The sequence below is a fragment of the Grampus griseus genome (genome assembly GCF_964374135.1).
Source record: "Grampus griseus genome assembly, chromosome: 12".
Lineage (NCBI taxonomy): Eukaryota > Metazoa > Chordata > Mammalia > Artiodactyla > Delphinidae > Grampus > Grampus griseus.
This window is the reverse complement of record NC_139006.1, coordinates 61,434,750-61,457,752: the sequence shown is the minus strand read 5'-3', so window position 1 is coordinate 61,457,752 and position 23,003 is coordinate 61,434,750. Positions and strand designations below refer to the sequence as shown.

The 23,003-nt window shown below is 47.5% G+C and overlaps 1 protein-coding gene across 1 annotated transcript in view; it reads right to left on the bottom strand.

The window, feature by feature from the left end:
• Positions 1–1,032: 1,032 nt before the first annotated feature.
• SLC14A2 (solute carrier family 14 member 2) overlaps positions 1,033–23,003 on the bottom strand; it is a gene marked incomplete at both ends in the record, with an annotated part of 54,699 nt that continues 32,728 nt past the window's right edge. The window contains 10 exons of the mRNA XM_082668117.1: positions 1,033–1,233; positions 4,188–4,237; positions 5,302–5,436; positions 6,071–6,218; positions 9,122–9,314; positions 10,173–10,301; positions 10,623–10,812; positions 11,603–11,762; positions 12,818–12,900; positions 15,270–15,392. Coding sequence (XP_082524243.1) covers positions 1,033–1,233; positions 4,188–4,237; positions 5,302–5,436; positions 6,071–6,218; positions 9,122–9,314; positions 10,173–10,301; positions 10,623–10,812; positions 11,603–11,762; positions 12,818–12,900; positions 15,270–15,392 — 1,412 coding nt within the window. The remainder of the gene's footprint in view (positions 1,234–4,187; positions 4,238–5,301; positions 5,437–6,070; positions 6,219–9,121; positions 9,315–10,172; positions 10,302–10,622; positions 10,813–11,602; positions 11,763–12,817; positions 12,901–15,269; positions 15,393–23,003) is intronic.

The following is a 23,003-nucleotide window of genomic DNA, read 5'->3' as shown; positions in this document are numbered from 1 at the left end:
GGGTGGCAAGTGATTCTGTGGAAAGAGGTAAGAATGCATTTTATCTATTCATCCTCATCTCTTTTCAAACACATCCTTGACCGTGGAAAGCCCCTCAAATGAGCACGGTGTGGACAATGTAGCTGAGCCGCATTTTAAGAAAACCCTGACACCAACTTGCAACCTTAAACATTTAATGAGAGTATGCTTATGAATATTATAAAAGGAAACACATTTGTTTAAAATATGATTTAAATGCTGAAAAAGATCAATTTTCATCTGATGACATTTCTAGTAATAATTGTTACGTAAAAGAAGGCATGTTGGAATTTCCAGTGAACTTAGGTTCCTAATCCCAAGTCTGGAGAACATCTCATGACTCAAGAATAAATCTCCACACAACATTAAAATTGTCCTGCCTCTTCTCCAGATAGCCCTTTCATCTTTTACTTAAAGTAATTATTTATTGGTCATGCTGATTTTGTCAGTTTATAGGAAAGAGAAGAATCAATACTTCTGAGGTGGAAGGGACTGTAGGGCCCCTCCTCGTCATGAAACCAATAAGAAATTGAGGCTGAGGGGGGGATGGACCTACCCAAGTGGTTGGAGTTCACTCATGGCAGAGCTGGGGGTAGACCTGCCCTTTTGCCTTGTAGACTGATTTCCTGACACTACGTCACTGCATCAAATGACTGAATTGGCTAACAATGTCACCCATCTCTGTCCCCTTCCTGGTGAATTCTCTTTAGGGGTGTGGCTTATTTTGCAAAAGAGAGAAAATTCCCCACAAAGAGAGCTCTTGTGGAGTGAGCTATAGGTATAAGGTCTAAATTAACCATGTTTTTGATAAGTATTGTGCATCTTAGAACATAGAACTTCCTGAATAGGGACTGCACGCTTATTTCCCTGTTCTTGGGAATAACTGGGGTATAGGCTTGCTTGGGGGCAGAATCACAGAACCATCAGAAGGAGAATTTAAGTGGTCTTCAGCCTGGGGACCTGGACAGCCTGCTGAAGGCTGAATTTACAGTGACATGTTTTGGAAAGGGCAACTTAGGAGACATCGTAGGCCTGGTACTTTGTGATGGTCGATGCTCTTCTGTTTTTCTCCTGGGACAGGTAGTAGATGCGGTTGGCCTCTGGGTAGGTGACTTTGCTGAGCGGGAGCTTGTAGATGGCCGGGTTGTTGGTCGTCAGGAGCAGGAAGGTGAGTGCCGAGAGGCAGAAGGGCCAGGTGCAGGGCGGTAATCCAAACTGGGGGGAGGCGGATCACAAGAGAAACCTTGGTTATATCAGATGCCTGTGCTCGTCTCATCGGCCCTTCACAATCACCTAGGGTCCTGGGTGGAGGAGGGGAGGCTTGGTGGGCACTGAGCAGAATAATACTTAATTCATGACCAACATAAATCAAATCGTTCCATTGGGGTCAGTCTGCATTGTAACAGGGGACACATATTCTTCAAAATGCAGCCGCTGGAACCCTCTTATAATATGCCTTTATGTGGAAGACATATTTTGTCTTGGGTGTCTGGCCAGGCTCTACCTCCCACTCTAGGACTTGTGGCCATTCCCCACCTTCTCCCAAAGCCCCTGTGGAAGGAACAGCATCGGCAGCCATTTTTCGTTCAAAACCTTTTTCTCTTTGGTCATGTCTGCTTGCACTAGAGATAAGCACCTGACCCAAATGCAGCTTCCCATAGGCAGGCTACCTGGGAATAGAATCCCTGTCTTGAGAATTTGAGCTAAGAGATACAGAGACTGCGTCCAAAGACTCGATCTGAAAAAACTAGAGAGCCAACCAGTGCTGGGTGGATATTTGGGGGCCTCTGTGCAGCAGAAGAAACCCATCCCAGAGAGACACAGAAACAGAACAGACGTATGGAGAGAGGCAGAGATGTCACATCCTAGTCCCAGGGAGCTGGAGATCAGGAGTAGCTACCTCTCTCCTCAAGGGCTCTCCCATTCCCAACAGCCTTTCTCATGATGTTCCCCTGTTTTTTGTATCTTAAGATGCCCTGAGGCTTTTACATACTCTTCCCCATTCTTCATTTGAGATAACCTGGATAGCTTGTTAGCAAAGAGCCTACAAAGTCAACTATGAAGCCGAGCAAATCAATGCCCCTTCTCCCCCAAACATCCTTTTATCATAAGCAGTAAAAGCCTCAGGGAGTACCATTGAAGGAGTGATTCCACTTGGTGTGTGGTCAAAGATGGCCCTGTTGGGTGGGACTTTAGGAGGAGCAATGACAACCTGGTACCAGAACTGTAGCCTTAAGGAACACCCATGACTGAAGAATTCCACTCCGTGAGTCTTACCAAAGCCCTGCTAAGACTGCATAGGGTGTTTTGGAAAGCATCTCCTTCAAGTCCTACAGTGAGAAGGATGTGGGCTGGGAGTTCCACAGACCCAAATCCAAATCTCAGCTCTGGTTACCTTGTTGGAGCCATTTCCTCTTTCTGACAACTATTTCCTCAACAGCAAAATAGGGATAAAGATATCTACTCAGAGTTGGTGCCTAGTGCATACTAAGCGCTCAGTAAATGGTCCTCAGTTTGTGGTCATTGTCGTGAGGCAGAGGGCAGTGCTGTTGAAGATACGGGGCTGCACATGCAGGAGCCGATTAGAAAGCAAAATTGTGCGGCTCCTAAGTGCCCTCTTCTGTAGAGGCTTGAACGGTCTCATAAATGTCATTCAACATTTTTATATCCTGTTCCTCAAGGAGACTGGAAATTCCTTCAGAGTGAATTAATAGCTTGCACTTTTTTTGTATCCCTGAGAGTGGGCAGTACCGTGTCTTAAACATAGTAGGTACACAGAAAATAAACATGATTTTGTTTTGAAAAATGTCTAGGTAGAGTGATATAACCTGTAACTTCTCTGCACAAGATGAAGGGGCCAGTTATCCTGTAAATTCCTATGATCAGGAACCAAAGTATCCCGTTTGCATCCCTTCTAGTACCTGTCCAAGGAAGGCACGTGACACGTATTTACTGGATGGACAGTTGGGTGAAAGGATGGGGGCAAGAAGAGGTGGGAAAGCCTGGGGCAGACAGGAACCTCAGAGGCCAGGCTCCGTCCTGTTTCTGATGGTCGGCTATCTAGCCCCAGCTCTAATATATCCCATGGTGGGGACTCACTACCTTAGGGTTTCATTCATTCTGCATTTCTTGAGCACCTACAATGAGCTGGGCACTATAATAGGTACTAGAGATAAAGATAAGAATACAACCGGGCCCCTGTTCGAAGGAGCACAAGGGCTGAAGGTGGAAGAGGACTGGTGTGTACTAGACTTGTCACAATGTTGTCAAGCGTCGTAGCAGATATAAACACAAAACGTGATGTGGCCCAGAAGACGGACTTAGTCCACTGGGGGACACAGGATGGTATTAGGGAAGTCGAATTCTATTGCTTACAAAATTCCTTCCTATGCTCTGTCCAAACCATGCAATTTCACTGAGGATGGAGGAGGGATTTAAACACGGGTTAGTGGAATGCCCATCTCCACCTCCACCTGCAGGACCAATGGGACTTTTCCTGGTTGCCTGTGTGAGCTGGGCCTTGAACCTTTATGGAGGGGGAGGCATAGACTGTAGGCTGAGCCCTGTGTGCTCTGCGATGGGGCCAGTGTCCCTCCTGTGTGTGTTGGGGGCTGGGCTGGCCATGTGGCTCCCCCAACCTCACACACAATCTGCACTGGGGCTCAGGCAGAGAAGGGCTCTCAGACTGCTGCACAGGCCCTCAGCCGCCAGCTCTGGCTTCCCTCGGGGTTGGCCTTGTCCTCCTGGAAGCCTTGCCTCGTGACTCCTGACTCCCTGGTAGTAGCTATGGGGTGAACAAAGATGTACACTGGCCCACAAGCTACTTGGGTAGATGATCTAGAAACATAGGAAAAAAAATTAAATATGAAGATTTAAAACTAGTTGTAGAGGATTGATTTACAAGAAACGAGTCTGATTTACAAGATAATGCTCTTCAGACTGTCCTTCTATACGGAGCCCCACTGGCCCACTGACCACAGGATCTGATTGACCAGTGTTGACATTAACACTTTTGAGGCCCAGCTCTTTCTGTCTGCGGCTGTGAAGGAGGGAAGCGTGATTTGAGACATGAGGGATGGATTGCGAAGGGGTTCCTGGAGGAGGGGTTTGGGGAGCTGAGAGAATACAGAGGAGGGTGTAATGCACATTCCTAGCCCATGTTGACTCACCACAGATAATACGTTAGCCAGGGCAGCACCCAGGTAGGCTGAAAACAGAGCTGCAAAAGAACCAAGAAATAGGTGACTAAGAGTGTCTCGAGTTTACATATTCTCCCCCCATACGTTTCATGCCACAAATGCTATCTCTCAGATTAAAAAAAATCGAGTTATGTTTCCGTTGCTTGGCAGGTTTGAAAAGTGTTAAATTCCATGCAAATTCCAGCACAACTAAGACAGCAGATGAACTTTGTTGAAAAGGACCAGAATTTAGCTGTTACAGTTCTCCTGGGTCCTACCACCTTGCATTCTAGCAAAGGAACATTTAGGAGCATAAACCATAAATGAACATTTTACTATACAGCCAAGGCACGTGAATCCCAGAACTCCCTGCTGTGATATTTCATCACAAGTTATTAACATAATATGGGTTTCCAGGGAGGAACAGCATTCTTTAAGCTTGAGGAAGACCAAATACACCTACTGCCTCATCTTCTAGGCTTTGTGTGTGGAGGGTACCACTAGGCTGGCCACTGGGAAGACCCAAGTGCTGGTGAGAGGTGAGGTTCCGTGAAAACGGGCCACAGTAATTTGGCTTTGCTTCTGAGCTCTCACTTTCTCCACTAAACCATCCCAATGGTCCCTAGGATATTAACAGCAGCAAACCTTTATCAGAGAGTTACTGAGTGCCCTGACCACATTCTTCAGCATTCCTACAAGCATTATTTGAAGGTTTTGTGGTTAATGTTTGGGTGCATAAGGTTAACTGCTGTATCTGATGTAAACTGCCCAATTCCACATATAAAGATTAATTTGCATAAGACTTGCTCTGTCGGAAAGTTCCAATCACCAGCACGGAAAGCAGCAACCACAGCAGACAGCCCACGGGCAACAACCGAACAACCTCCATGTGGCTGAACACTTAGTGTTCACTGAGAATAGTTTTCAATGTACTAATCACTAAAGGACCATCAAAACAGCTTAAAATAAAAACGCTTTTATAAAGCAAACACATCTTCCCATTTATCTTTGGAGGACCAGCAGAATTTCCGCGGGGCGGTTTCCCTGTGGGCATGGACCCCGGCATCATCGGAGGTGGAAAGGGAATCCCGCTGGCAGTACCCACCGCAGGCGACGGCGAGGAGGTGCGTCTGCCAGGTGATGACGTAGAACATGCCTCCTATGGCGATGCAGGCCAGCGTGCTATTGAAGCCACACAGCCCAAAGTAGATGGAGTCAAAGGGTGTCGCGAGAGTGAGGGCTGGGGGAGAAGAGAGGCTGAGTGCTGTGCAGGTCGCGTGGGCCCACCCACCAGCCCCAAAGCCCTCCACAGTCCTCAACCCAGACCAGTTATCAACACCAAAGTATGTATAAAAAGGACTTCTGACTATTCAGTGAAAAAACATCTAAAGGAAACAAAGGCCTTGGTCACATGCATATCAGTGGTTAAGCTGGTATGGGTACAAGAGACCCTTTTGAGTAGTGATCTGAAGTCTGAGTGAGCAGTCCAGAGAAGGTCCCTTCCCTGCCAGAAAAAGGCGGGTTAACAGAACCTTAATGTTCTCTAATGGAGGACAAATGCTTCTTATCGTGATTAGAGATAAGACTTAAAATATAAACATGCCTGGAAGCAACTCCTCCCCAGCTTTTAATTTATACTGAGGTGGAAATGACTAACACCAGAGCCTTTCCTGAGGACAGCTTTTGCTCAGGGGAGTAGGAGGGCACCGGCACCCAAAATGGAAAGACAGGTGTAATGGAAGGAGGGAGAGTTTATAGGAATAAGCCGGTGGAGCATGGAAGACACATGGCACCATTTTCTTTGGAGCAGGCCCCAGATACAGCATCCTTATTGCCCATTTATAAGGGGCCCATTAATTAATAATGACACTAACCTGCTAACATCCCCATGGCGGATCCGATCGCAGCATGCAAGCAAATAAGAGGTGACGATATGAACAAAGCTATGAGGAAAATGCCTCCAGTCCAGGGGTTATCGCAGCCGTACACTTGGCCGATTCCAACAGGGATGGCTCTCAAAAGCTGCAGGTCCAACAAGAGCACATGCAATTATGGAGGCAAAAGAGACAACTTGAAGCTTGGCTGGAAAAGGTTTGGGGCCAAACCCTCCACACTAATATTTTGCAACAGTTTTCCAAGATATTTTCAAATAGGTTCACTCTAAAAGGCACACAAGATTTATTGTTTTAATCTTAAGTTCTTAGAACAGTAAGGGGTTAAAATGTCATTTCCTTTATTTAGAAACATGAGTGTAAGGCACTAAACTCTCAGTGAAGAGAAACTGAATACTTCAAATGAGGGTGTTATTCATTAGAAAAGTAATAGATGTCTAACCAAAGTTGGGGTTGAAAAACTCTTGTAACATTTTTTTAAAGCTAAAAACATGACTAGAAGGCTAAATATTAGATGGGAAAATGGTCCTTTTTGTTTCCAAGAACAGCATGTCTGGGCTGTGGTCACGTTTGTGCCGTCGTCTGGGCGAGGAGATGGACTCGTATCCACAGAGCAGCACCTGGGCAGGTGGTATCTTGGCATCTGCGGGTTTTATTGATGAACCTGTCACATGGCTGATGGAGGAGAACCCTGATGTGTTAGGCCTCCGTGTGTCTCAAGTAGCAGACCTGTGTGTGAATGAGACAGGAAGGCCAGGGTGCAATGTCGAGTGGGCACTTGCACACGTACTCTGGAGTTTGGGCAAAGGATCCAGGGCACATGGGCTTCCCCAGCAACTGAGATTGGGTCCTGTATTTTGGAAGGTTGGCCAAAGGCCCTTGAGCAAAGAAACGCTTACAGGAGGGGCTCTGGGCCCTGCTGGGATGCACTGGGGTCCATCCTTCCCCTTGTGTATATTTCATGATAAGGCAGTTCTTCCCTCAGCCCAAGTCCTCTGAGGACTCCTCCTGGGGTGCAGGGGAGGGAGGTCCTGTAGCTCCAGGGCCCTCACCCCACACGAGAGTGTGCAGCGACAGGACTGCAGGGTAGTCTTGTGGGCAACCCTCTGGGCTCCGTCCCCCGTTATCCCAGGACAGAGAGCAAGACTGGGCTCCGGCATCGCCACGCGGGGGATGGCGGGACAGGCAGAGAGTTTGGTGCAGAGGCAGTGGTGCTGGTTCCTCTGGTCTCCAGCCGGTTGCACCCTCCAGCACGCTCTCCCCTCACCAAAGAGCAGAGGAGCTTGTGGGGCCTCAAAATCGTTGGGAGCTTTAGACCCTCTCTCTGACATCTACCACTTGTTTCCCCAAAACTCAAGGCTCTAGTTATAATTGTCAAAATGACAAAACATACTCACTATTACCATAATCCATTCAAAATTGGCCAGAAAAGTATTTCTTAAAGAATAACCACCAAACGTTGAATTTGTCTTTCCTGGAAATTTGGGGGTTCTAAAGCATTTGTACAATATTTTCCATTTTTTTCATTTTTACAAAATTCCTGGTTATCTTTTCAATTGAAAATGTGGTTTGGAGCATGCAAAATATCTTAAACTTGCCTTTTCTACCATCATTTCCCCATAGCATGACAATTAGAGCAATTTTGACTTCAAAAGATACTGATTGGTTTAATATCGTGAAAGGGAAGCCTGAGGGGCTGAACTGCTAACAGCATCTTTTCTCACCTTTGGCTCATGAAGGTACACTCACACAGACACACACAGACACAGACACACACAGACAGACACACAGACACAGACACACACACACACACACACCCCAACAAGGATGGGGCTAATGTGAATACGTCTCTTCCTAGATAATGCGTCTTGGACAAATGGAGGGCTCTTTCTGCCCTGCCATGCTGCTGTCTCCTTGAACTGTTCAGAGAAACTAGGCACCATTATTTCTGACACAAATTCCCTTCAACAAGCCCAGGTGGCTTTGTGGTTAGATGATGAATTGCCAATAACAAAGTTCAGAGTGAGCTCTAGCCTATGGAGTCATTTAGTGTAACAGAGAGTAGGGGGACCTCAGAGAAAATGTGCCCAGTTAGAAAAGAAGGCTGATGGGCATAGTTCTCCAGGCTGACTTAACGCTTTTAGAGTAGCTTCTTATTTAGTTTGGCAGACTTCCAGCGGCCAGCAGTATATACAGAATACTTGCCAAAAGCGTAAAAATCTCTGTTATATAGATAATTCTTAGTGGAGCAACACCTGTGCTTTAAAGTGTGAGGATGCCCCAGAGAGCAAGGGGAAGCTGCTCCCCAGGCTGGAGCAGAGACTTGTCGAGCCAACAGATGGCAGTGTGTGTGATGTGCACATCTTCAATGATTCAATGACATTGAAGGAGGACAAAAATACACAGAGTCGCTTGGATTGAAACTGGAGTAAAGCATCAAAAAGGCTTTTTTTTTAAAAAAAAAAAGATAAAGGAACCCAAGTCTAGGAGTCAGGATGCGGGAGTTCTAGTCTTGACTTTGCTCCTTACTGATTAACCATGTGACCTCAGGCAGTCTCTTAACCTGGCTTTAGTCTCTCCCCCTGTGCTATGATAGGACATTGTGCGGCCAAAAATGGCCGTTTTAGCTCTTAAAAAGAGGAAAGAAAAAGCTGGTGGCTAATGAGATATTGAGGTAGAGTGTCTCGCACTGTATAATTGGTAATAGTTGTTACTCATGGATGTTTCTTTTCTTTTTTTTTTTTTTTTTTCGGTACGCGGACCTTTCACTGCTGTGGCTTCTCCCGTTGCGGAGCACAGGCTCCGGACGCGCAGGCTCAGCGGCCATAGCTCACGGGCCCAGCCGCTCTGCGGCATGCGGGATCTTCCCGGACCGGGGCACGAACCCGTGTCCCCTAAATCGGCAGGCGGACTCTCAACCACTGTGCCACCAGGAAAGCCCCTCATGGGTGTTTCTGACATGCAAAATAAGTAAATGCCACTTTAACACTGAGTTTGGACAGACGCTGCCCTTCCACCTTCCACGATACCTACCAAGGGCACTTGGACCTCCGACCAGGTGATATTGGGCATGGAGGAGGAGGGCTGCAGCAGCTTCGTGGGGAAGAAGAGGTTGTAGTGGCCCGTGGCCGCCAGGTACAGGGTCACTGCGATGTTGAAGGGCAGCGTGAAGACCGGGAGGTCCCACTTGCTGAAGATGGTGCCCAGGGCACTGGAGAGGATGGGGCTGAGGGCAGAAGCACAGGAGATGCTGTTCAAGATGCCCCCTGGCCCTGACACTAGCCTGAGTGGGTTTAGGGGGCCCCCTGTGCCTTCCCAGGGAAAAGCAGCTGGCTGGCTCCCTCTCCCAGCCTGACTGGCCCTGGGCAGCTCCTCCCCTGAACCTCCTTCCTCTGCCCCTGCACAGCAACAGGGTGGATGCCCAGACTCAACTTCAGAAGGAGGGCTTTCAGGGGAGATCCTAAGGCGGGGAGCCACAGACCTTCCCTGAAGAGCCACATGGCTCCCTGCGCAGGCATGGGAAAGGGGCTGATGGTGAGGGGAATCACATTCATTCAATCATTCAGCAAATGTCTGTTGAGGCAGAGAGCACTCCTGGCCGGCGTGCCCTGTGGTTTCTGCAGGTGAGTAAGGACCTGGAGCCTGGCCGTATGAGGGCTCTGGGCAGGGCTGGGCCTGCAGCCCACACTGGGAGGTTGTCCCTGTCTGGTCAGGGTGCCCAAGGACAGGGTAGCACTGGGGGAGCAGGAGGGATGGGAAGATCTCCAGACACTGACAGGACCCCATAGTATGCTCTTAACCTCTGTGGGCCTCAGTTCTCTTCCCTGTGCTCTGCCGGGGTAGGACCAGGGGCTCTTTTAGATCTTACAAAAATGAAGAGTAAAGGAGGGTATGTAATGAGATACTGTGTACAGACCACCTAGCACAGTGGTGCTGTTGCTGTCTAACATCAGTAATTATTTCTAGTGGCTGTTTCTGATGTGCAAGCTAAGGAAATGCTTCTTTAAACTCCAGTTTGGACAGACAGTCACGGAGTTGGGGTAGAAAGGCTGATCTACACCCACAGCCTTGGAAGCAAACTTACCAAGACACGGACATTACGATGACGGGGAGTAGAAGCCACCAGTAATAGTCGCCTTTGTCCGAGAACACAGCCATCAGCAGCCCCACCAGCACCCCGTTGTAGCCATGAAGTCCGGCTGCGATGGCAGACCTGGGGGGGAGGGCTGGTGAAGGAGGGGTTCCCCGAGGCCTGACGCAGGGCACTGCCTTCTTGATTTTCCTTCTGAGTCAGGCTTTTCTCAGCTGGAGCCTGACCACACACACCCCTTCAAACCATCAACCCTTCACAGCCCCCTAGACAATGTGTGGTTGTTAAAAGTAACCAGGGAATGGTTGTTTTGAGTGATTAGTGACCTTATTGTGAGGGGTTTCTGAGCCGGGAGCCAGGCAGTGAGGATGTGAGGCTGGTGAATGTCCCCACGGGGATCTACCTGTGGTCTCAGGCCTGGACCCTGGGTTTCCTGGGACTTACTTGTCCTGACTCAGGATGAGGGCTGTCAGGGTGGATACCACGGTGCCCAGGCAGCCCGAGATGGCCCACCAGGGGTTCTGGACGAAGAGGCCGAGGACGATGAGGATGCCACTGAGGGGATTGTTCACAAACATCACCTGGGATGTGCCCCGGAGGACCCAGTCGAGGAACTGGAACACTGGGGATTTGTCTGAAATAGAACCAGTCAAGGCTCAGCTGTTACACCTCTAGGCGAGGCCCCAGAGGGCAAGGGGGTTAGGGAAGCTGGGTGTCCAAGGTGGGTTCAGCTCCCTGCTGTCACCTGCCACAGAGGAGGGTACACCAAGAACCTGAGGGGGCATCTGACTGCCCAGAAAACCCTTCAGACCCACTGAGAGCTGGCTGTGGTCTTTAGGTTGTCATTCAGGCAGTGGGTACCCCGTGTGACCTGTGCCCCTGTGAGAGTGGCATGAATTTTCAAGAGGAGGGATCCAGAAAGAAAACTCTTGCAGCCCAGCAGGCATCAAACCCATGGCCTGAGGTCTGAAGGATTGCTAACGGGAACCTATTGGAATAGTAGACACGGCTCTCCCACGATCCATCTCTAGGGCAGGCATTTTTCTAGAATGCTGGCTCTAGAATCCCAGTCCTACAATGTGACATTCTTTATTTAAAAAAAATTTTTATCGGAGTATCGTTGCTTTGCAATGTTGTGTACAATGTGACATTCTGAGGGGATATTTGAAAGCACATGACTGTTATGTTCAGAACTGAGAGCTTGTATACCTACATGTATTGGCATTTACATCCTGAGAGACTGCGTGTCTGTCATAAGAGTGAAACTCCTATCCTACCCTACCCTATCCTATCCTATCCTATACTATCCATGGAAATGGGACTCAGTCTCATCTACAGAGATCTGTGCAGCGTGTTTCCTGGGGGACGACCAGAGGGGACATTTTTAGGGATAGGAGCAGGGGCTGCTCTCACGGAAACTTTACCTTTAAGCCCCTCTCCGCACTCCTTCATCTCTCCTGTGATGTACCCGAGCGCTTTGCGGACCCTCTTCCCGCTGGCAGCCAGGGAACTCTGAATCCAGGAAGTCTTGGAGATGTCTGTTTCTACCTTTATCTCGGAGCTCTCCTCCATGGTGTCCAGATCCTGTCCAGGGACAAGAGACGGGCAAGAAGCTCCCACATTCTGAGGCTCTCACACTGAGGAGTGACTTGCTTGCTTGGGGACAAGCTAAGATTTTCACTTGGTATTTAGTGAAATTGCTATTTAATCATTTTTGTTTCTGTAGACCAGAATATCTTTTGTTTTGTTTGATCTTTTACCTCATTTAATATGGGCAACAGCCTTGCACAGTCAGCCATCTGTATCATCCATGGATTCAGCTAACTTCAGGTTAAAAATACTCAAAAACAATTTCTAGAAAGTTTCATAAAGCAAAACTTGAATTTGCTGCACACTGGCAACTTTTTACGTAGCATTTACATTGTACTTACAACTATTTACATAGCATTTACATTGTATTAGGTATTGTAAGTAATCTAGAGATGATTTAAAGTATTCCAGAGGATGTGCGTAGGTTATATGCAAATACTATGCCATTTTATGTAAAGGATTTGAGCATCCACAGATTTTGGTACACATCAGGTGTCCTGGAACCAATCCCTCATGACTGTAGTATAACAAGACAACATCTTTATCCTCATTCTGTGGATGAGGTCTCAGGCATGGATGGAGAGGTTCTCATTTGTAAAAGTCAAGGTCAAATGATAGAATTTAGATTTACCCACCGATTTTTAGATTCTTTTTTTAAAACAAATATTACTTCTACTGTACCATACTCTTTCCAGAAGAAAGTATCCCCTCCCACCCTAGCATGTCTAGTCTTTAAAATTTAACTGTTCATAAAATTAAACAAGTAAATGTTCTGTTTTGAAAATTGGCACCAGCTTATTTCCTAAGTGCTTGAATGCTGGATTCAGAGGAAGATGGATAAGAAATAATCAAAATAAAAGAAACATGAAACTTTATAAAGTAAACTGAAAAGTAGACATCTTTATCCCACATAATTATGTTTCTGGAAATATGAACTCAAGAAAAGTTTGCCTAAATCAGAGGACGTCTTTTCTGGACCTCAGCTCTCTACCTTGCTGCGGACTATGTGATGTGGGCGCTGCCCCTGATTCGGGCCACTCTTTACTCACCAGCAACTCGACCGTGGGCTTCCGGTATTGGTGGGGAGAAGGGTCTTTGGTGCGCCTTTCCTGGTGTTCACCTTTTCCAAATACTGGAGTTGGCAGGGAGAACATCATCTGTTAGGACCTCTACCCTGGCACCTTAGCAGCAAATTTCCTGCAAGGCTCAAGTTGGAATACTCAGCACTTTCTACCCCAGTGAGGATGCCCCAGCCTCTGCGCCTGGGGCAGGAGGGCCCCCTCCTCTGCTACTGCACACACCCAATTGGGCAAGCTCTTCGGGGGAAAAAAATTCACATCTTCATGTAAATTGGACATTTTACAAGAATTTAGGGAATTCAGAGACTCAGCTGACTTTTAGTTAAGAGGCTCTGATCTTGTTCAACTACCCTATTTTTTAGGTGAGGAAACAAAGCTGTCTGTGAGCCCTGAACCCAGGGTTCTTTTTCCACATGAACACGAAGATTGGTATTTATGAGGCATTATTGCTCATAAAACATTAAGCTGCCTGAACCATACGTCTGTGTTCAAATTATACTACAACATTTTCCAACTGGATAACCTCAGCTGTTTTGGTATTTTTAGGATGTATGTCTTAGAATTTTAGGTATTTTAGCAGCAGCTTCTTGTTGGATTAAGACAAGTGATATCCGTGTTGTCACTTGACACAGATTTTGGCATGTCCTTGTAATTCTAGAAAACTGTTATTAAGTAGCTCTGAATGTATTTTTCATTATTACAAGATAATTTATTTGTAAAGGTGAGTAATTTCAGAAAGGTTTTAAGTAACATGAAAGAAGGCCCTTGGAGGTTTTGCTGTTTATGCTCTGGTGCCCTCTTGTGGTCCAGTGTGAGAATGGCTGTCTGGGCTCAGAATGCCCTGTATCTTCAATTGGCCATTCTGTCTGCATTCATGAGATTTCAGGGCACCTAAACACTAGAAGAGATACGTCAATGGCTCTGAGCTCCCCCATCTGAAGGAGCAGGGACTGCAAATACCAGTGTGGTTGGGAAGTTACACTATGTAAGAGAAACAAATTAAGGAAGTTTGAAAGGAAGAGTAGGAAGCAAAGAGGATGACTCTAGACTGTGAGGCTAGTGTGTTTGATATCCTGATGGATTCTCTGCTTGTCTGAAGCGTCAGCTCTTCAGCAGCTTCTGCTAACCCGCCTCCCAGGCTCCTTTGCGTGGGGCTCTCTGCTAGGCCCTCTTTCACCCCAGTCCCCAGCCACTATCCTAAGAATATGTTTGCAGGGAGATTGTTAACTTTTTGAGGCAAACTATGCTTTCTTCCTGAGGATGCCCTGGGGTCTCTGTCAAACACAAACTCCTGGGCTAAAGGGGTCCTTGATTTAATTTGGTGCCCTCTCCCCAGTGTATGAGGTTTTCCCAGACCACCCCAGGCCATTTCTCTGGCTGGCTACTTTGGCTATAAAACAAGGAGGCTTAGACAAACTGGGGCAAGAAAGTCACATGCTTCTGGGAAGCATGTGATACTGTAAAAGGACGCTAACCCAGGAATCAGTTTTATCCCTGCCATGCCCTCACCAGCTGTGTGACCCTGGGCAAGTCGCCTCCCTTCTCTGGAGGGCAAAGTTAGATTGCCCCTCTGCCCTGGGTCTTCATGACGCTGCTCCCACCGTGCATCTGACTGGGGAGACCCCCACTTGACCCCACACCCCTCCCCCACTGCCAGCTCTTCCCTGTTTGACACAACATGTCCTCAGCGTCCAAATTGAAGTTTCTGGTTTCCCCGCTTTGGCTGCCCTCTAGACCCTCCTCTTGACCTTGGGAGCCCCTCCCCTCCAGGGCTCTCCATCTGTTCCCTTTTCTAGACATCACCACTGTCTAGCATCAGGACCAGCATCAGCATCAGGACCAGTAGCATCAGGATCAGTGGTTGTGACTTGGCAGGACATTAGAATCTCATGGAGAGCTTTTTTTGGGGTCATTTTAAAAGTGCAAAGTTTTATTTATTTTTATTTTATTTTTTGTATTTTGGCTGTGCTGCACGGCATATGGGATGGTTCCCTGACCAGGGATCAAACCCAGGCCTCTGCAGTGAACGGGCCAAATCCTAACCATTAGGCCACCAGGGAACTCCCTCATGGAGAGCTTTTAAAGCTCCTTCTGCCACCCAGGCTTCTTCCCAGGTGAATTGGATTAGCATTTCCGGGAATGAGATGCAGGTGGTTCCAATGTGCAGTGAAGTTTGCAACCTCCTGGCCTAGACTGACAGAGTCAGCTGCTTGTCGCGGCTCCAGTCTCCCTGCCCCAGGGCGTCTAGACCCTGGAACCCGTGGCTGTGGTCAGAGGTCGAGGGTGATGAGACTGAACCTCACCCTTGTGGCTCTCCCCACTACCTTGTGATGGAGGTGTTGCCATGGTCCCCATTTTAGAGGTGAGCAGATCAAGGACCCGGGAGCGGGGTCAGGGGTGGGGGGTAGTGGGAAGCGCACACCTTTGCTCCTTCTGCGAATGGATGACCATTCGATGTGGAACACGTTCCTGGGCTTGGGGTGCACAGCCTCCGAGCCCTCATCTGCCTTTGGGCTCGTCGTGGGCGGCGGCCCCCCAGCGCTGCCTGGCCGGGGGCAAAACAAGACAGGTCAGTGTCCCACCCTGGACCACCCCCCGAGAGGCAAGCAGAGAGTGCAGGGAAATCATGTGCAGAGCCAGAGGAGCAGCGTGGCGTGAGCTGCAGCAGTGAGTGCACCAGTATCTGCGGAAAAATCCCTCTTTTCCATTCCTCCCGATGAAACTTCCTTTCCTCACAGAAACTGCATCCCAGACACCTATCAGTGTCAAGATATGGACAGGCCAGCCTGCCTTGTTTCCCCAGTAATACACTGCTCTAAGACCTCCTTCACTTGGTCTCGGACTGGCGTGGATGGTGGGCCCGAGCTGACTGCCCGTTCCCATCCTTCAGCCGGTGGCCTGGCCTCCGCCTGCAGTAGGGAGTTTGTGTGTGTGGGTCCTCAGTGCTCGCTGCACATCAGAATCACCTGGGTGCTTAAAAAAATGCCTGACCCCTACCCCAGACCCATTTTTAAAATTGGAGTTTTTAATGCCCAAGATGTTTTAGGAGGTGGCCCTAAGGTGCAGTTTGGGCTGAGAACCTCTCATCTAGGGTTTTGCTGCTCAAAGTGTAGTCCCTGGACCGGCAGCCTCCTCTGGGAGCTTGTTAGAAATACAGAATCTCAGTTTCCACCCAGGCTGATGGAATCAGAATCTACAGTTCAACAAGGTTCCCCAGGTGATTTCTGTGCACATTGCTTTGCTCTGTGGGGAGCTAAGAAGCTGCAATCAGCTACAAGAAACATTTCTATCCTTGTGGAGAACAGAGTAGCTTACCATGTGGCACAGAGTTTCTCAAACTGGGTCTGAGAATTGACAGTGTCAGGTCACCTGACGGCTTGTCATGATGCGTGCCCCAAACCCTACTACACCCGGCCCACACTGACTAATTGGAGTACGTGGTGGTCCCCGAGACAGACACTTCTGACACTTTCTGCTTGTGGTTCCAGTGAAGTCTAGAGTTAGATGATCAAGTGGCTGCCTGGAGAGCTTTCACACTGTTACTACATTTGCACACTTCTGTAAGTTAACTCACTTGGGCATTGTTATCACCAAAAGATGGAAAATTGAGGCTCAGATGATTTCTGAAGCATCCTACAAACAGTGAGCCATGTGGCTCTCAGCCCTCAGTCCTCTTTGCAGCTTCGTTGCTCAGCGTTTGGTTTGTGGACCAGCTTCATGGACATCCAAGGGAGCTTGTTAGAAATGCAGACTCTCAGGTCCCATCTCAGACCCACTGAATTGGAATAAGTTTTTTGTTTTTTCTTTTTAAATGAGATCTCCAACTGACTTGTGTGCACATTAAAGTTTGAAAAAACTGGTCTAGTTCACACTACTCATGTAGAAACAACTTTAGCAAAGCTGAGAATATAGCAGGACCAACAACCGGAGTATGTGGGACATGTGTGAGCAAAGAAGGTATTCTGTCTATACTCTCAGACTGAAAGGTCACACATGTGACTGTGTCCCTTCCCTCTAGGCTCGGAATGGGAAAAAAGCTCCTTTTTCACTCATCACCCTGCCCGTGGGTCACCATGGAGCCATAACTCCAGAGGCTGGAGAAGCCCCCTTGACCCTGTGCTTAAGACACACGTGGAAGGTCAGCCTTCCGTAGGGCACCTCTGCAGATAGGTTCTGGGCAGGGGAGTGAGGACCGAGGGGGTATTATTGCATCATCTGGCAAAGCAGGGCATTCTCCCATAGCCAGTCCACAGTGTACACCTCCCAGGCTGGAAGGGCACCTCTGCTGGCTCAATGCTTCTCATTTCTCACGTGCCAATGGTCAGCCACCCTAGCCACGCCCTGCGCAGAGCCATATTTTGACCTTAGCATCATAGGTTCAGACTTGCATGGATCTTCAAGATCACAGTCTACCTCCCATATCCAGAGAAATCACCTCGCCCCACCCAAGTCACATAGCTTATTAATTATGGCACAGCCAGGAGCTGCACCCAGGTCTCCAGACTCCCAGTTCGCTGCTCTACGGATGGCCGCAGAAGACCTGGCTCCCGTTTCCTGCCCTGGCCCTTCGCTTTCAGCACTTAGATTGTGCTGCTTGCTCAGAGCCCAGGAAAGTGGGTCAGGGTCCACAGTACTACGTGTTCCCAGAATCGATGTCCCAGCCACAGAAACAAAAATGAAGAGTATCTTTCTTTTCCTTGAACACATTTTTTTTTCTTATTTGGGGTGATTGCGGAGGTAGCCCCAAATGTGGTCTGACATCGTGTTGCTCCTGGACCTCCCGTGGGCAGGACGGGAGTGCTGAGCTGTAGACCAACCACCCAGGGAGGGCGATGGCCCCTCCAGATGTGCCGGCTAAGCGGTGAGGATGACAGGTGGGACGGATGCCACAAGGAAGATTGGAGAGAAAGTAACACATTTCCTGAGGCTGTGAAAATACTTAAAGCTAAGATGATAGCAACTTACCACTACCTTTGGGACAGATTCTCAGGGCTTTCATAATGGATAAAGGCAATTTCAAAAATATCATGAACACATCTATCAAATGCTCTAGAAATAAATGTTCCATTGGTGTGGTGGGGAAAAAAGAAAACAACGATAACACTGGCCGGGAACCAGCATCGCTCATTCTGCACGGCATTTTGCAAGTCAAGTAATTTCATCGACAGTTTCCCTCATTGCAAGCACGGCGCTCAGAAGGAGATATACAGACCCCGTAGAGCTGACCTTGCAAACCCAACCTATAGAATGATGACAGATATTTCGGAGGGTACCTGCTATTTCGTTCTCATATTGTTATGAAGATGAAATTAATGCTTGCAAAATGTTGGGGAAAATAATTTTGCAGAGCTCATGTCAGTATCTCCTCAGGGAGGCCATGTCTCTGGAACAGCCTGTGCTCTGGGCAGGGTGGGTCCTTAAGTCAGGGCAGGCCTGGCATTTTATACCTATCATCACCCACTCCTACCTCGTGTTCCTGTCTGTCACCTTCACAGGACGGTGGGATCCTTGACAGCCTGGGTTACAGAGGTTTATATTGGCACTTCCAGCACCCAGCATGAGCCTGGCCTATTGTAGGCACTCAGAAGTATTTGTTGAATACATTAATGAGGGATAATTATCCTACACATTTTAATTTCTGAATAGTAAAATGAACAACCGTTGGCTATTTCGGGGTATGAACTATTAAAAAAATAATATATCTCGTTGTAAATGTTAAATGCTTGATAAATATTGAAATAAAAGTGAGCCTTTCATAGGTTAACGATGGTAATAGCTGAGTTGTGTAGGGATTTAGAAGTTTCAGGGCAAGAGTTGATTATCTCCAGCAGTACCTGGAGAAAAGAAGGGAAGTTTATAGATGTGATAAAGTGATTGGCCATCTATGACCAACCAACCAGAAACCCAGAAATCCTTCATGGGTGGATAGAAGAAGCCAGTTAATGAGAGAGAATAAAACAGGCCACTGAAGACAGAGATCTTGCTTGATGGGATTTGCTTTGGTTAACAAGAGATTACACCAGGTGGTTGAAAACCCCAAAGCTTCTTGGAAGAGGGCAGCTGGGTGTTCTGAAGCCCAAGAACAAATTTTTTTTTGACAATAACTCACCCTGGGGAGTTCTTTCCAGCTTCCCCTTCCCCCTGCCCCCCAGCATCATGGCACACATAAAAATAATACTGTGTGGCATGGTGCAGAAAACAGATGATGATGTTTACGGCCTGGGCCTGAGGACTCTGGCCTCACCAGCCCACCTCTGTCTGCTTCGAAGACCAAGGGCTTTGCTCTCGTGGCTTAGCTACATACGTGCTGAGAAGCTCTGTCCTTGAGAACCTGCAGGTAAACCTTAGCAGCTGAGTAACTCCTCGGCTTTCCCACCTGGTGTAGGAACTGCTGCCCCCTCCTTCTCTAACAAGCCTTTCAAGTGTCCCAATGTGTGTAGCTTCACACTGGGGCTGTTCAGGACCATTTCAGGGGCATGGTCCCTGCCCTTGAGGATTGCCACCATCCTGTGTTTTAACAGGCAAGAGTCCAGTGATGCTTTCCTCCCATTGACTCAGAGAAGAAAAGAATAGTCATGAGCCATAATGATTTGTTCAGAAGCACTTTTTTTTTTTTTTCCTGGAGAGTAGTATCCCATAGTACCCACACCTCTACTGACTGCTAACATACAGAAAATGCAATCCATTCAAATACCCTGGGTAAAAACCATTTTACAGAAGAGCCCACCTGTCAAATACAAGTTTGAAGCTTACTGCAATTTCTTTGAAGGGAAAAAAACAAACCCAAACCATATATGACATCCTTTCAGAAGAAAAATGATCTAGTCTATTTTACTAAAATCAACCTTTACTCAAGTCTTTACCTATACTCCTTCTACAAGCTGTCTTTCTCAGGTTTTGAACAGGTTTTCCTGTCTCCTGGAGGTGGACCAATACTGTCCATCTATCACTAGCAACGCCCAACATATAGAGGATCTGGAACCTACTATCAAGACCCTTTTGTCATCCCTCCCCAGATCACTGGGTCTCTTATTCCTCCAACTTACTGTGGCAGACACAACCACACACCAGGAGGTAATTTCCTAGCTACTATGCCAGCAGGATTTTTTGAAGTGACAATAGTACATAACTTGATTTCTTCCTACACCCAGTTCTACAGGATAACACTTTGGCCGCAATTTAGGCATATGTTTCCCCATGTGGAAGTTGAGCTTTGCACTGTGATGTGTAATTTTCAAGGCTACTCTGTGTGTGTGTATGTGTGTGTGTGATATAGATACCTGTGGGTGGTAAATGAGGTGCTATCTTTTTCTGTGAAGTTGTGTTTAGCTGACATTTTCAAAGATCATTCTATAAACTATCAGAGGCATCGAACGTTAGAATTGGAAAAGGCTTTAGAGATTATCCAGTCCAGCCCTCTCATACAGTCCCCCCCCCCCACCGAGTACCCGCCCCCTCATAGAGGAGGAAATGAAGGCTTGGAGTATTGGGGGGACTTTGGTGTCTCTGTCTCATGTCGTGAAGATATTAATTAGCATATATGAGTTGGTCCTCATTTACAACCTCATGAATGAGGCTGAAGAGAGTGCAAAGGTCAGAGTGCCCATTCTGTCACTGGGGTAACACCTGACTGACCTTCCTTTAGAGTGAGTTTTCACTCTCCTTCCCCTATTTACACCGAGCTCACACCTCAGCATTACCTGTGTACATTGTCAGTTTCCCTCCTTTCAATCCATTCTGTGCTTCAACTGTTAGACCATATCATTACATGACTCTGTTACTCAACAATCTACATGGCTCCCTATTGCCAAGAGTACAATAATGCTCAAACTCCTCTGCCATGCTTTCCAGGTATTCCACAATACAGCTGACTTCATCAACCTGCTCAGCCTTCTCTGCCCAACACACACCCTGCCTTGGCATTCTGGCCTTATCTCTGGCCCTCTGTGCCTCTTCTTGCCTAGTTTCTATGCACCCTTCAGTGTCTGCTTTATGTTCTACTTCCTCCGTGAAGCCATCCTTGGCTTATTTGGCCACATGGATCATTCCATTATTTGCAGAAGGTACCCTAGATCCATCTTTTGGAGTTAGGGCCATGGTGGACTTTTATAGTTACAATGCACATGAAAATTTTCCAATCAAATGAAACTACCTGAAATTATCAATCCTTTATAACCAAGTGAACTTTAGGTCTAGGCATTAGCAGAAAAAAACTGAGGCCCAAAGAGAAGTAGCTTCCTTGAGGCTATACAGCTAATTATTCGTGGAGCTAGATTTTGACGTCCTGGTTTTGATTCTTTTCCCATGTAGTGTAGGTGTTTTACAGATAGCTGGAGCCTTCGCAAATGATACCAATGGACTTGTGACTTTTTTATTTAAAAAAAAATTATGAAGTATATCATACCCTAAAAGGAGTAACAAAAGTCACCAAAAACAAATAAAAAGAACCCACCTGTGTACCATTGCATTTGTGCCATCCAATGAAAGCCCAAGGAAATTCTGGGCCATTGTATACCAGCTTCTTCTCTTGTGGCAATGTTTCCATACACCCTTTCCCCACATCCTCTTCCCTGCCACCCTTTCTTTGCATTACCAATGGCAAACATAGCTAACTGATCATAGCACTCTTTCCCAATAAGTTTCAATACAGCCTCAGAATCCTTCTTAACACAAAGCTCCAGACAACCAATAGCAGTTAGTCACAGTTGACACTTGAGAGTAAACTTATTTTTCCCCTCTAATCTTAAATGAGGGTGTGGATGCTATACAAGTCTGAGAGAAGGGGTATGTGACAGTAGGCAGAGGCCTGGCCATGGCCTTTCCGAGACTCACAGGATGGCCTAACTTCAGCAAGTTCACCAAGGCTCATATCCTTTGGGGCCAGTTTTTGAGGAGATCCCATTCTCTGATCAGATAACTTCAATGTCCTGGAATGTTGTTCCTCATGGCATGGCTATCTGTTTCCTTCTGGATGTTTCTACATCCACTCTCTGTAGCTACACACAACATGTCTAAAGTAATCTAAGATGGCCATGTAAGAGAGGGCCATTGAGGAGATGGGCTGTTAAGCTGGGATGTTAAGATATTTGTGGTTCCTGAGATGCTCTACTTCTATTGGCTTGTCTGTGGAAGGTGTACAGGACCTGAGGAGAAAGGCTAAGGAGCCTGGACCAGGTGCCTCCACCCTGGAAGCAGCAGGTAAGGAAGGACTCCTGGGAAGAAGGTTTTCAAATCTACCTCATTAGCATCCCACAGTCAGCTCAACAAGGGGCTGCCCTGGGAACCATACTGATGTCAGAGCTGTGGGTTACAGAGTTGTGGAAAGGATGATAAATAATATGAAGGCTCATCCAGTGGGCAGGAAGGTGGTAAGGGGATTTGAGGGCTGATGGGTTAACTTGGATCCATCACTAGATAAGCAAGAAGAGCTCAGGGTTGTGAGTTAGAACACCTGGGCAGGTTCCTGGACAAGCCATGGTTTCCTCATCTAAAAGTAAAGGGTTTGAACTATAACTATTTAAGAGCCCTTCCAGCTTCAAGCTTCCAGGATCTGAACTCTCTCTGGAGTTCTTAATAAGGTCCCCCACCCCAGGATTGCCCTCCTGCAGCTCAGCAGAAGAAAGGAATGGAAAAAGATTGGCCTACCTTTTTTCTCTTCCTTTGAAAAGTCAGATAGATGGTCCTGTTGGCTAGGGCTCTATCTGATTCATTTCTCTCCCCCAGGACCTCTTACCTGAGCTTTTTTTGATTTTCTGCACAGGGCTGGAGGAATCTAGACCACCAGGATTTGGGAAGAAGCTCCTTTCCAATTGGGCGGCGTCTCTGGTCCTCAACTCAGGTGCTGGACTTCTCCCTAAAGCCGAACCCCTTCGGTTCCCAGAGCCCGCAGCTCATCCTCTTACTGGCTTTCTGTAAATTCCCTTTGTGTTTCCTAACCCTATGCCTTGTGCACGCCTTCCACTTGAGGAAGGGTACCATGGAGGAAGAGGGAGAGGAAAGACAACGTTCTTCCTGCAGCTTGCTCACTCTCCGACCTTCCTAAACTCCCCGGGGAAGACTGGTTTGGCTACCATGGTTCCTCCAAACTGGTTTGATCAGGCAGGTTTCCTTTAAAGGGCCAGAGCCTGGACTGCCTGATAATAGCTTCCCTGTCCTC